A 13,738-nucleotide genomic window follows, 5' to 3' on the forward strand; every position below is an offset into this window, starting at 1 on the left:
CACTTAACAGAGCCTGTGAAAGTCCCCCCCGAGGGGCTGGGGTCGAGGAGGCGCGCTGCGGCGAGTCCCCAGCCTGGCAGCACGTTCGTACTCGCCGGTGCAAAAAGTGCATAGCACAGGGAAAGGAGGAGAGAGGGGGGAAAAAAAAAGCCTCCTTAGAAATACCTGCCTCTAGGTCCTCTAGCCAGCAACTGCAAAGTTTTTATCTGCAAACAATTATTTAAGGAATCCGGGGTGTTGCGCAGGGGCTGCTGCTGCGCTTGGGATGGTTGAAGGTAATGTTGGTGGCTCCCGAAGAGCGTGTGAAACATTCTTGTGAGGAAAATCAACCAAGGAGAAACTTTTCACTGTGGGGAAAGTTCTCTGGCTTTTAGAAATTGAATCCACAGCTAGTTTCAGTGTGTTTAGGTTAACTTTGATTAAGGTTTGCTTTGTTCTTTATCTCTAGCTTGTTATAGCCCCTCAGCATCATGAATAGCTGCATTAACTGAGTGCCACGGAGAACTTATTTTCACTTGCTTACTAGAAAATATTTCACGTCCTGCCAAGTTTTGGTGTAACCTGACAGAGCTGTTAGTCAAATGTGCTTAAAGGATCTGTCTGGTCACTGTCAAGTTAACTGTTTAATTGCCAGGTGAAATATTTAATATCAAAATGCCATTTATTAAGTGACTTAAAAAGCCGTATCAACGGACGGATACTTCAGAAAGAGTTGCAGCAGTTCAGAACAATGTGGATACATGTGCTTCGCATATGGCACTGCAGTGCTGTGCTTATGTGACAGTTTGAATCTCATCATTTCATACTGGATGCAGATGGTCCTCTTTCTCCCTCTGCAACTAGATCGGCTAAGTCTTTCTTACTGAGAATTTGCAGACTAAGTAGTTACTTTTTATTGTTATTTATTATTGTTCTGATAGATTTTCAAACCTGGCAACCGTAAGGTTTTGAATCTGTGAGTACCCTGTGAAATTTAACTCAAATGCCACAGAGATCTGAACTTCCTTTGGGGGTAATGGGATCTCCATGGCAATGAGGCCTGCTGAGAGAGAAACATGGGTTTGGAATTTGATAAAAGATGACTTGGGGGCTGTAAAACACCATCATCCTCATCCCAAAGTGATAATTAATCATGTACTAAAGCAGCCTGGCTCATGAACTGTAGAAAGTCATGGGCTGAGAAATTAGGCTTAAAGAGTCGTGTAAGGAGTTGCCTCATTTTAAAAAAATCCTTTTGGGAAGAAAAACCCCCAGAAAGGTGTGTCATGAAGAGAATATAAATGTGTTCCTCACAGTCCAACACATCAAAGAGCTTGGAGTCTGTAATGCTTTTAGTTGACAAGCTCATGGCACGGTGCCATTCAACACAGGGAAATGGTACAGATTCCATTCAGAAACACAAGGATTGTAGTATATATGGGAGGTCGTCTAGGGTGGCTCTAAAACTATGTGTGCGCCTGCTAAAATAATTCCTTCTTGCTGGGGTTTTTAAACTTGCAGGATAGAATTGTTTGAACAAAGAATTGGTAGTGGAACTGAGAATTTAAGCCCAATTTTGTTACTGCAGTTTCTGGGCTGCTTCTATATAAATTGGAAGCTTGGACGCGTTACATGTTTAAATATAAATATTTAGTTTTAAATATAAATATTTAGTTTTCTAAAAATATACCATATAAATAAATGTGTATATTATATATATGCAACAAACATCAATATTTGTGACTTCATTTAAATACTAAGGATTTTTGAGTCATATAGGATCTGTTCACTTCTATGTACATTCTGTGTTCATTTTCTGCATGTTGGATATAGGTCTAGGCTGCTGGTGGTCACAAATGTTACCCTACGGAAGCTGATGTGTTACACAGTAGTCTGTTCTTTTCCTTTTGTTATACATAAAGGGGTTTACAAACAAAGTTTCAATGTTCTTGTTGCTGTTCTTGACAGTCCACTTCCAATTTTGCTCTTCAGGGGCTATTTGATTGCCGCACCTTCTGTTTTCCGGTCTGGTGTTGAGGAAGCTATAAGCGTAACCATCTTTAATTCTGTCAAGGAGACAACAGTCCAGATCCAGTTAGTTGTCAAAGGAGAAACTGTGTCACGAGGCCATGGCACAGTTCTTGGTGAGTTCCTGTTATTCTGAACTTGAAAATTAGTTTATAAGTTGAGGTGCCGTGAAAGCGCATTGATACCTCATTAAAATTGCTTTAAGTGATAATGGAACTGGAACCAAACTAATATTTAATCTGTTGACTACTGCTAAATGTTCTCAGTTGATTGTGCTAATGGGATTTTGATGTAAGTGATCTCAAACATCCAAGGCTGATAATTTTGGAACACCAGGACATACAGACACCCTGGAAAATTGAAATTCAAGGGTTTTCTAGTGAATATCTTTCTTCTTGAAACCTGAATGTTTCACACTGGGGAGCTGTATAAGGAATAAGATAAGTTGAATTAAAAGAAAAAATATAAATTGTACAACAACAACATCGGTTTTTACCCTTATTTTAAAATGAATGAAAATTCAGCCTTCCCATCTACAGGACCAAGTATTGCTGAGAGAGGTGGTAATACTTTTGCAGTTGGATTAGGCTTTAAAATCCAAGACAGATACCTCTCTGTCCTGTGTGTAAAGACAAAAAGTGTTTTGATTATGTCCAGCTTAATACTGAATTAATTTACATTACTAAAAATGTAGCCCAGTAGCGCTGTTCTACCACTGCTGCTAGTGGTGTGAACTGTAATGTAGACAAGGCTCAGGCAATCAGCCTCTTTAACCATCATGTTTTAACCCTTCTGCGTGTAAAAACTGGGAGTTACATAAAAGCGTTTCTTGGAACAGATTGTCACTGGTTTTATCCTCCCCTTGTCGTCTTTGAAATTGGCTGACAATTGCGAAGTAATTAAAAAAGAGTGATACTTACACATGTGGACAACATATGCTAAAGAGAAATCCTGGGTATGGCTGTATCCAGCAATCAAAATAGATTTTTATGAGTGTTTGTTTTGAGAATTATTCAAGTCCCAAAAGAATCCAGGTCCTTTTTACAGCAAAATACTTCTGTAAGCATAGGATGCTCTGTGCTGAAACCTCAGCCTTGGTGGTGCTCTTTAACCGTAGAATGCTTTTGCCGTTTACCTTGGGCAAAACTTGTAAATTAATGTAGACCAAGTTTATTTTGAAGAACTCTACTAGGTCCAACTTGCTCACCCTGTAGATTGTTTTATACGGTGAAGTAAAATTACTACAGGAGAAATCATAATGAAGAAGTATTTGGTTTAGCAGCTCTACGATATGGGGTCTCCTTTCACTCAACTGCAGATGGCTAAAATGTTATACCTTAGCTTGAGAAGAATAACTGTCTATCTCTCTTTCTCTTTTTAGATAAAGGAACAATTAAACTGAAGGTGAGTGTCAATTATTTTAACATGTTTTTTTGTGAAAACATGAGGGCCTTACCTTCAACCACATCAGCCATTGCTCTGAGCAGCTGAGGGACAAATAGAGGTCAAATTCTGGTGCACACACTGAGGATGAAACCTTCACAAAGAGGGCGAGTGAATAGAACAAAGCTTAATCTATCACAGCTCATCTGTCAAGCCCTTACACCACTGAGGAAAATCAGTGGATGAATCTGTGGTGCATTGCTCAATGTAAAGTTCTGTGTTGTGATTATTTTGTAAGACTGGCAGTACCTATAGTTGGGTGAGTGATGTGGAGCATTGGATAGACTGCAGAAATCCATAGAAATGGCAGGTTATCTATCACTTTCATTTCTAGAAGGCATAATATAGACGTGTAATAGGAAACAGTGATTATACCAAATGCTATAGATTTCTTTATTCAAAGACTATAACTCACTGTTGCATAAAATCTACAGTGTCATTGCTGATTTTGGTTTTATTTTCTTTATTACTGTATGATCAGATTTTTTTCTTTGTAATTCTTAATCTAATGTCATGTAAAAAGTTGGTTCTCTGAGAAACTGGTTGAAAATGTGCAAACATGCATGTTTTGGGTTTTTTGTGTTGTGGGTTTATTGAGGTTTTTTCCCTCTATCAATAGAACTATGTCTTCCATAGAATGGTTGATTTCCCGATGTAACACACCTTCCCTAGTGGAAGCAGCACATATAGATCAAATATAACTTTGCTTGAGTGATAAAGAAAGGGTAAAATAGAATTTCCTGCCATGTTTTTAGCATGACTTTGCCTCCTTTGAAATTTTTGTGTTGTAAAAGATCTAATATGTTCTTCATTTTCCTTTCATTACTAACACATAGTTACACTGAAGTGCAGCAGGTGTCTGCTCTTTGCTCACTTCAGTGTCAGTTGTATTCCCCAGAAAGCTCAAAGGCTTTTCTTTGTCTTCCTCACCTCATGGTCTATTTTCTAGGTGCCTTCAGGACTTCGTGGACAAGCACATCTAAAAGTCTGGGGCAACCGGCATCTAGCAGGGGAGGGCTACATTTTTCACAACTATACCACAGTAACCATCGATAGCAAAGGATCATCAGTGTTCATCCAGACTGATAAACCTGTCTATAAACCCAAGCAGAAAGGTAAAGTGACCTTGAAGAACTTGCCAGATGCTAGGGCTGCTTTCAAGCAAAATTCCTTTTCAAGGGTAGATTACATATATGTGTGTGTGTGTGTATACACTGTTCAGTGCTGACTGTGATGATTAATTAATTTCTTGTCTTCTTTTTTTTAGTGTTGATAAATCTCTTTATGGTGACTTCTGACTTGAGGCCAGTCAATGACAGGGTAAAAAACACTGTTTTCTTTCACATTGTAAAATACAATGGAATACTTGGCAACCTGCATTTTTATACTAATGTACATTTATGCAGAAATATAATTTGTTTTCTTAATCTATTTAGGCATATCTTGTGATTGCTTGTTGTTATTTACAATTTAGTTTTTTCATTTGGTGATGTTACTGCTGAAGGACAATACACATTTTTTTAGTGCTAATAAATGCAATGTAAATATGCCAAAGCAGTTAGAAGAATTATTAAGAGACTTGCACTCTATTTAGGTAATGCACAGAAATACAAAGTACTACTTTTCCATTTAAGTGTGTGAATTAAATGTATGTTTCTCAGGCTACTCTTATCAAAGAAGAGATGTTTAGACTTTGTCATAGTGTGCATCGTACCTTGCTTTTGTCAACTCAATAGTTCATCGCGAGAAGCAGAAAATTAGCTTTGTTTCATAAAGCCTGTTTTTCTTTCTTTTCAGATTGAAGCTTATGTGGTGGTGAGTATCTGTCTGCCAGTCATCTAGCATGTATCCTGTAGAGGCACAAGATTCTTGTGGCCTTAAAAGGAACAACTCACACATCTGTACATTTTCAAGTCCATTATGGCCATTCCCAACTGTAACTTACACAATTATCTTGATCCTTGTGTCTTTAACTGATCTTTGTGTCTTGCTTTTTTGTTACCACCAACAAATATACTTGTTTTCTATTCAGTTTCAGAAATCCATTCCCATTTTTTCTGCCTGAGAAGAATTGGCTATTTTCACTGGGGTTTATAAATGTAACAGTCCCACTCAATTTCTCCCTTCTTTTCAATGCAGACACACTCCTATCCTTCATCTGGCTGGGCTGATATAGCAGGGCCAATCTCATCTCTGCACCCAAACATTTTGATAGTGGACAATAGAAATTCATGGCAAGGAAAGGGTGCACCTGTCTTCTTCCTTATGAGGTGAATGAGAGGTTCCTTCTGTGTCTAGTCTTTTTTTTTTTTTAAAACTGTGTGTTTTCTTTAGCTGTCAGCAAGCAGAAGAATTCACCCACTTCTCTTGTTTGCATTCAATCACAGATTTAATGCTGGCAAAAACAGTGGGATTAATTTCATCTGACTTCGTCATCTAAAAATTGCCTTGCTAGTTGTACAGCTCCCTCTATTCATAGAAAGAAAACGTCTTCAGAGGCCAGTTCATCCCGTCCAAAATAGGTGTCTTACGATAGGTGGGAGATCTGCAGCTTGACAACGCTTACTTGTGCACATTGGCTGTGGAAGCAGTGCTCTTAAATGAGGACTGAATTTTAGAAAGCAAATACCCCCTGGTAAAGTATCTTCAGGAAATGTTCGACAGATGTTAGTTACATTTGAGCTGTTAGTGAAGTGTATATGCTAAGAAATAAAGTTCTTTTTTTTTGCAAACTAAGTTAAAGATATTAGTGATATTCATTTTCACGGTGATGTTTCTCATTCCTAAACCAATATGCAGGATCCTCGGGGGTCTCGTATGATAGAGTGGAGCAATTTGAAGCCATTTTGTTGTGGTAAGTTTGTTTTCTCAGTGTATTGTTATTTGTCTTTGCTTCTGCTTATACCGAGTTGTGTTCAGTAAGCCTGAAGTAAGACTGATGAGTGACATAGAGTTCACAGTATGTTGTTTCTTTTTTCCAGGTATTGTAAATATGAGTTTTCCTTTGTCTGATCAGCCAGTGTTTGGTGAATGGCTCATCTTTGCTGAAATGCAGGGGCACACATACAACAAATCATTTGAAGTTCAGAAATATGGTGAGTTGTATCCAAATCAGCCTTGATGATAACCCAAGTGCATTTGGAAGAACAAAACATTATGAAATGTTTTTTACTTGAGGTGAAACACCTGAGAATTAATTCATTTAAATGTCATGAGAAAAATTCTTTCGACTCTATGCACTTCAGGGATATAGACACTTGAACACACATCCCTCGGAAAAGAAGTGAAAATCTAAGTGTGTGTTGCTAAGGTCATCTTGTCAAGATGGTCTTGGTTTGCTACTTTTGTTGATTCATTTTCTGCTGTGCACCGTCCTGCCTGATGTTAGCTACACTGCCCTCATCTGACCATAAGCAGTGATCTTGTCAGAGCTGTGTGTTCTTTTGTTAGAATCTGGACAGTAAGATCTCCTTGAAAAGATTTTGTTGTTTTGCTTTTTTTTTTTTTCATTGTAGTATTACCAAAGTTTGAGTTGCTGATTGAGCCCCCTTGCTACATTCGTGACCTTTCACTGTGTGAAAAAGGAACTGTCCATGCCAGGTAGGAACATGTCCCAAACAGAGTTTCGTTACTATAGATTGTAGTACAGCCACATGATGGTGCAGTCACTGAAGCTTGGACCTCATCTGCTGCAGCCTTTTCAGATGGTTTGTGGTCATCATCAGAAACTTTCCTGTGTAAGAGCCTTCATAAAACATGTTAACAATAACAAGCAGGAAAGCCTTCTGTGATATTTTTTTCTGTTTTCTAGATGTGCAGGTCACATGGTACTAGCCTTGATATAACCAGGAAAACAGAAAACAGCTGGAAGTTGTAAATTATCTGCTTTCCATTTCAGATATACATTTGGAAAACCAGTGACAGGAAAGTTAATTGTCAATATGACTATAAATGGTGTAGGGTACTACAGGCATGAAGTGGGCCACCCTGTCCTCAAGACCACCCAGGTGAGGGAGACCATTGAGTCAGCTGTGATAAAATGCCTGATCTGTACTCCTTGAAGTTAGTGACACAGCTTTATTTTATGTCACTGATGGGAGATCAGAAAATAAATTAATAAATGGGATAGTTGGGTCAAGCATAATAAAAATATTGCATATTTTTACATGTTATGTTTATGATTTGAGGGGATGAGAATTTATTAGCATAGTGTTCATCTGTTTTTAGAGCATATGGGGCTGAGGGAGATTGTACAAATGAGGGACTGCAACAGAGCTAGTCCAGACTATGGATAAGAGAGGAAAATGAAAACTTGCTTGCTTTCTTCCTTCCTTCCCCCACTCTTCCATTAATTCTCTCTACTCCACATCTTTTAAAATACTGCTACAAACTCCTAGCATGTGCCTATGCTTTAGGTTTGACTTCTAGCCCCCTTTTGAATGTGAATGTAAACTTATGTTTCTGTTCCCCAACACACTGTAGATTGATGGCTCTGCTGTTTTCAATGTATGTGTGAAAGACATGATGCCAGCTGATGTTCCAGAGCATTTTCGAGGCACAGTCAATATCTGGGCCACAGTAATCAGCTCTGATGGGAGCAAGCAGGTTACGTTTGATGACTCAACACCAGTTCAGAAACAGCTGATTGATATCAAGTACTCTAAGGATACCAGAAAACAGTTCAAACCTGGACTGCCTTACAAAGGAAAGGTAAGAGTAGAAGTAGAGACACTGTCATGGGGCTGATACAAGGTTCTATGGAATTGATCCCGGTGTGTTACACCATGTTCTTGTGTGTTTTTTCCCACCTGCTGTTTCTGTCATTGACTGGAATTGCCTGTAATTTAAATCCCATTGTTCTGTAAATGAAACATTGTAGGTAGAAGTCACTTACCCCGATGGAAGTCCAGCTGACAGAGTCACTATCCGAATTAAAGCTGAACTCACGCCAAAGGACAACGTTTATACAAGTGAACTGGTATCAAGAAATGGCCTGGTGGAGTTTGAAATCCCCTCCATCCCTACAGCTGCCCAATATGTTTGGCTGGAGGTGGGTGAAAGCTCCTTATAGGATTAGCGGGCTTTAATGTAACTAATCTTGTCAAACCTGCACTTTATAAATCAGTGCTACAAACAGGAAATCAGTGCCTTTTAGCTTCAACTTCTTGATTTTTAAATGCAGCGAACACTTGCTTTGTTTCTTGCTGCTAATAGAACTGATGTTGATAACCATCATGAAAATATGCTTCTCCAAATACAGCTTAACGTAGTAGTAAGTGTCCAATATTTGGAGATTACTGTTGCTATGTAAAGACGACAAGAGATGAATATCTAGGAAGTACAAAATGGGAGGTGGGGACACAGGGCAAGAAGAGACTACAAATCAGCCTTTCTATGCATGCATAACATTCAGATGTAACTTCTGTTAAGACCAAAGTGACAGCGATTGATGGGAAACCGTCTGGGGATCACTATCTGCCAAACTACTTGTCCATCAGTAGCTGGTATTCGCCCAGCAAATGTCACATCCAGCTCCAGGCACCAGATAAACCTTTCCAGGTATGTTGGCTTCATATTCCACTGTGGCAATAACTGCATTTCTTGTGTTAAAGTACTTTGTTCTAACTAAATATTTCTAGCCATTTCTGTTTCTGAGATCCAGGACTGTTACTGTTTCCACTGCAAAGGTTGAAGGAGCTGCATTTCAGCCACCAAATAATAGTTGAATGTGGGCGGCGCACAGTTCTAATCAAAGTGCCTTTGATGCTTTGCACAGCATCTCATTCTTCTTTGAGTTGTGGGGGCAGGAGAGAGGGGAGGGATATAGGCACTGCCAACACTCAAGTTTTTCATATTTTGAACATATATTCTGTGCACCTCCAGGAACATTCACATAGGAATTATTTAGTGAAAATGATGTGCTTTAGTTCAAGTCAACAAAAGCTGAAAGACTGGAGGTGGAGTTAGTGGGAGTAGCTTAATGACTAAAGATCCAAATTAGGGCTGTGTAGTCTCACTAGAAGTTCCACTTTGAATCTCACCTGAATCTGTTTAGTCTTCAGTTATCAAACTATTAACATATTTATCTTGTTTTCTTTTGTAGTTTTTGTTGGAGCCTCTCTAAAAATGTAGTCCTTTCCTATAAAAGTTGTCATGATCTCTCTCGTAAAGCAAAGATCTGATTTAACCATTATTTCTGTTGCATATTGTTTAGGGTTTGTCCTCTACCTGAGAAGATTCTCTGAGGGTCTGTGTATTGCCTTGTGGAAAAAAATAAGTGGTTTTTGGCAATATACTCACTTAGATTTCTATTATCAGCAGATCTGTCAAGTTAGTTTCAGACTCTGTATCCAAATAAAAGCTTTTTTTTTATCATTGCATTTCATGGTGGTTTAATGGCTAATTAATCTTTTACAAGTTTCCTGAGGTATGGAAAGGGGATTATACACTGCTAATCTGAACACATTGTTCTTATTATAACCTGATTAGAACTAATTCTTCTGTGGGAAAGCTAGGAGTTGGATGACCAGCTGATGTGGGAACTGTTTCCCTGCCTTGCCAGCTCTTACTGGGTGTTCCAATTAGCTACATTCATTTTTTAATGAATTGTTTCATCATTTGCACTGGGGAATTCTTAATACTTCAAATATTTAATGTCACGAGGCACTTCTTGGATTCTGTGGCATTCTCACTGCATTTAACCATTAGCAGCTCCTTGTACTCAAATCCTTGCCATTTTGGTTTGTACTGTATGTACATTCTGGCAAGGTAACAGTGTCAGTGCTGAAGAAAGAGGTTTTCCAAAATATTTCATTGGAGTTTAACATTACCATTCGGTCTTAACAGCCTTAGTTGAGCATTGCTATGCTTTGAGTGGCAGGAGGATCAGGAGTGGAAGTTGCTGAAGAAATTCTACTTAATACAAGTCCTAGCTGCTCCTCAAATCCCAGAAGCAAGAAGCCCGTGTTCCTAGGAAAGTCAGCTGCTCCACAGAAGGTTTATTACTCAGCCAGACAGGACCCAGTCCCAATCCCATGGTATTGAGAAAGATCTGAGCACTGATGTCTGTTCTGTTGGGACTTGTGGTATTTGGGAGATTTTGCCTTCAAGGGATTCAGTACTTAGCAAGTACCTCTGGGTGTAGAACTTCAGTGCACAGAAAGTGCAGGAAGTCAATGTACTGCTCTAAAGCTTATTGCAGGCATCAGATGAATTTACTCAGAAAGAAAGAAGCTCCCTTCTTGTTTATTTGTATGTTTGACAGCTCCTTGAATGCCAAACTTGCAAATTAATATAAAGACTTGTGTAATTTGAAAGCATTTTCCCTCAGATCTATTCCCAGTAATTTCATGCCACATTGGTTATGTTTGAATTAGTATTTGCCATATGAAAGTAATCACCGTGTATAATCTGAATTGAACTGCAAAGACTATAAAATGCACATCTCTTCCCACCCCCAATCCATCTCTTTCTTTTTAGGCTGGGCTACTGAAGGGGTGTCTAAAATTCAACGAATTCTGATAGCTGCTCTGTGCCAAAAGGCTTAACTTTCAGGATTCCAGAGATTCCTTTATTGTTTTCATTAATGCATACAACGCCCCCAGCCCATTCCCTGTTAGACTTACAGGGAGTGAAGAGCTGAACACAGGCCCTTTTTTATTGTGAAAAGCTCATGAAAACAGTGCTAACGTAATACACTTTTCAGTGCATACATTTCTTAGAAGAGGGGTCACATCTCTTGTGGTCTGAAACCCAAATAGATTTCTGTGCTTTATAAATAAAAAGCATGCATTGTAACAGACCAGATCTTTTGCTTTCCTGTCTCTGGGTGCAGGTAGGAGAGGAGGCTTGGATTGCAGTGAAGTCCACATGTCCTTGCAACTTCACTCTACATTATGAAGTGGCATCGCGAGGCAACATTGTCCTTTCAGGACTGCAGCCCAGTAACGTCACCCAGCAGAGGAGCAAAAGAGCCACCTTTCCTTTTGAGAAGAACATTGATATCACACGCTTCCCAGAAACAGGTAGCTAGCATCAGAAATGCAAAATTGCCCCTATTTTCAGGGACAAAGAACCTTTCTGCAAACCTAAATATCCTCTTTTTTTGAGTTTGATGCTCATCAATAATTTTATGCAAGAAAAATAGTGATATCCATTGCACATGTAGTCATATAGAAAAAAAGATAATTTTTTCCAAGAGGGAAACTTGGAGAGTTTTCTGTAGTCTTTCTCTGTTCAGAAAACTCTAGGCTTTCTTAATATGGTCTACTTGGGATCAGTTGAGTGGTGGGGAAGCATATGTTGGGGCTGGAGGAATTTACTAAACTGGGAAAAGGTCTTTAGATGGACTGACTGATATAATGGATCAGGCTAAAGGGGAAGATCATGCAGTTAGTATGAGGAAGGAAAATGAAGTATAGGCTCGTAGTTTGTACAATAAATAACAGAAAGATACAAATCTGGTGAATTCAGGGAACACAGGAATAAAGAAGGATATGCTTGGGAAGATGCATGCAATGCCTGCCAAAGGAAAAGTCCATCTATCGTAGAAACATGTCTGCAGCAGCAGCCAGTTTCAGATAGTTAGGGGAAAATGTAAAAGGAACTTCCCTAGATGTACTCATCCAGCTTGTGGTAATCAATGGTTTAAGAATTTGTAATAACTTTCTGTGCTGAAGTTTGGTTCTGCGATGTTGCAGTTACAAGTTGCCCAGAGACACTGTGGCTGGCCTGTCGTTGGAAGTGTTTTCAAGGTTGGGTTGGATGGGGCTTTCAGGAACCTGATCTAGTGAAAGATGTCCCTTGCCCACAGCAGGGAGGCTGGAACTAGATAATCCCTAAAGGTCCCTTCCAATCCAAACCATTCGATGATTCTGACTACTGCCAGTGAAACGATGCTCTATATGATCCTAGGATCATATCTACAGGATCATATCTAGGATCTACATGATCCTCCTTTCAAACCCATTTATACTTCTTCTCTCAGCAGTGTTCTGCAGTAAATAGGTACCTTCTTTTATTTATTTTAAATGGCTTGATATCTTAACTGTATATTTCCTTGATTTTATATGAGGAGAAACACTAGGTAGTCATTCTTTATCCCTTCTCCATACTTCTCATTATGTTTTGGGTGCTAATTACCTGCCAGCTTACACAAGGAAAAGAAAAAGGAGGGGAAAAGATTTTGAGTTCAAGAAGAACATGTGTAACAGGAACAAGGGAAGGATGCAAATCCTGTATGGAGAGTTCTGTGCCTCACAGAGTTTGGATGGGGCAGGAAGGGAGTGATTTTGATGAATAACACTGTCCTTTTTACAATTTATTTTTTAGCACCTACCAGTATCCCTGCAGCAGAGGTTGAAGTCTGTGTGACATTCCTCCGCTTCTCAGTAGTTCACAACATGGCTCCCTTGGGCCGTCTTCTGGCGTATTACATCAGGGAGAATGGAGAAGGGGTCACGGACAGCCTGCAGTTCACTGTGAAGTCCTCCTTTGAAAATCAGGTATGGGCAACGTAGCCAGTGGAGAGGAAGAGATGATGTCTTGTTACTCTTCATCATTTTGTCTCCTGATTAGGAGTCGAGATGATTAGAGTTTATGTTAAATTCCTAGGTTGCAGTGGCCATCTCAGCAAATGAGACCAGACCTGGTGATGTTGTGAACATCAAGGTCAGAGCTGCAAAATCAAGCTGTGTCTGCATTGCCACTGTGGATAAGAGTGTCTACTTGCTGAGGACAGGTTTTCAGCTGACGGCCAGTCAGGTAAAAGGAAGCTTAAGGCACTGATGTCTTTTTCTTAATACTGCTCTCTGCACTTTAACTTTAGTAAGTAGCCTTTATACCTAAGGACAGCAATCTCTTTCCTTTCCCTGCAGGTTTTTCAAGAGCTTGCAGAATATGATGTATCTGATGCTTTTGGAGCTCCAAAGGAAGAAGGGCACTTCTGGTGGCCAGGCATGTCCTCACGTAGACGCCGTAGATCTTCTGTCTTTCCCTGGCACTGGGACATCACCAAGGATGCTCGCTTCGCGTTTACAGTAGGAAGAATCAGCCTCACTTCTCTAGGGAGTGTCTTTTTAACTTTCATGTTTGCAGGATAATTTTCAGCTCCATAGGCCATTATTTTTTCTCACATCAGAGCTGTTTCTCCAGTGGCTAGGCTGAAAAGTTATTTCTGAGAACAGAGAGTACACTGTTCCAGTAAAGATATTGGAAAAACATGCTTTGATTTTGGCCAGTCTTGATGGTCGGGTGTCCTGTTGGGTGAAGGAAATCATGCTGGTGCTCT

The 13,738-nt window shown here is 39.5% G+C and overlaps 1 protein-coding gene across 1 annotated transcript; it reads left to right on the forward strand.

Annotated features, from left to right (window-relative positions):
* Positions 1-1,971: 1,971 nt before the first annotated feature.
* On the forward strand, positions 1,972-13,487 carry LOC104536943 (C3 and PZP-like alpha-2-macroglobulin domain-containing protein 8; the record flags this gene model as incomplete). Its single annotated transcript, XM_010179690.1, has 16 exons — positions 1,972-2,123; positions 3,389-3,411; positions 4,400-4,565; positions 4,718-4,770; positions 5,248-5,265; positions 6,250-6,304; positions 6,432-6,545; positions 6,966-7,050; positions 7,349-7,457; positions 7,933-8,160; positions 8,330-8,500; positions 8,881-9,009; positions 11,285-11,474; positions 12,781-12,953; positions 13,063-13,212; positions 13,326-13,487. Coding segments are annotated over 16 exons (1,978 nt in total), but the record flags the coding sequence as incomplete, so codon positions are not given.
* Positions 13,488-13,738: the final 251 nt, after the last annotated feature.

This window comes from Mesitornis unicolor, unplaced genomic scaffold, assembly GCF_000695765.1.
Source record: "Mesitornis unicolor isolate BGI_N332 unplaced genomic scaffold, ASM69576v1 scaffold35142, whole genome shotgun sequence".
Lineage (NCBI taxonomy): Eukaryota > Metazoa > Chordata > Aves > Mesitornithiformes > Mesitornithidae > Mesitornis > Mesitornis unicolor.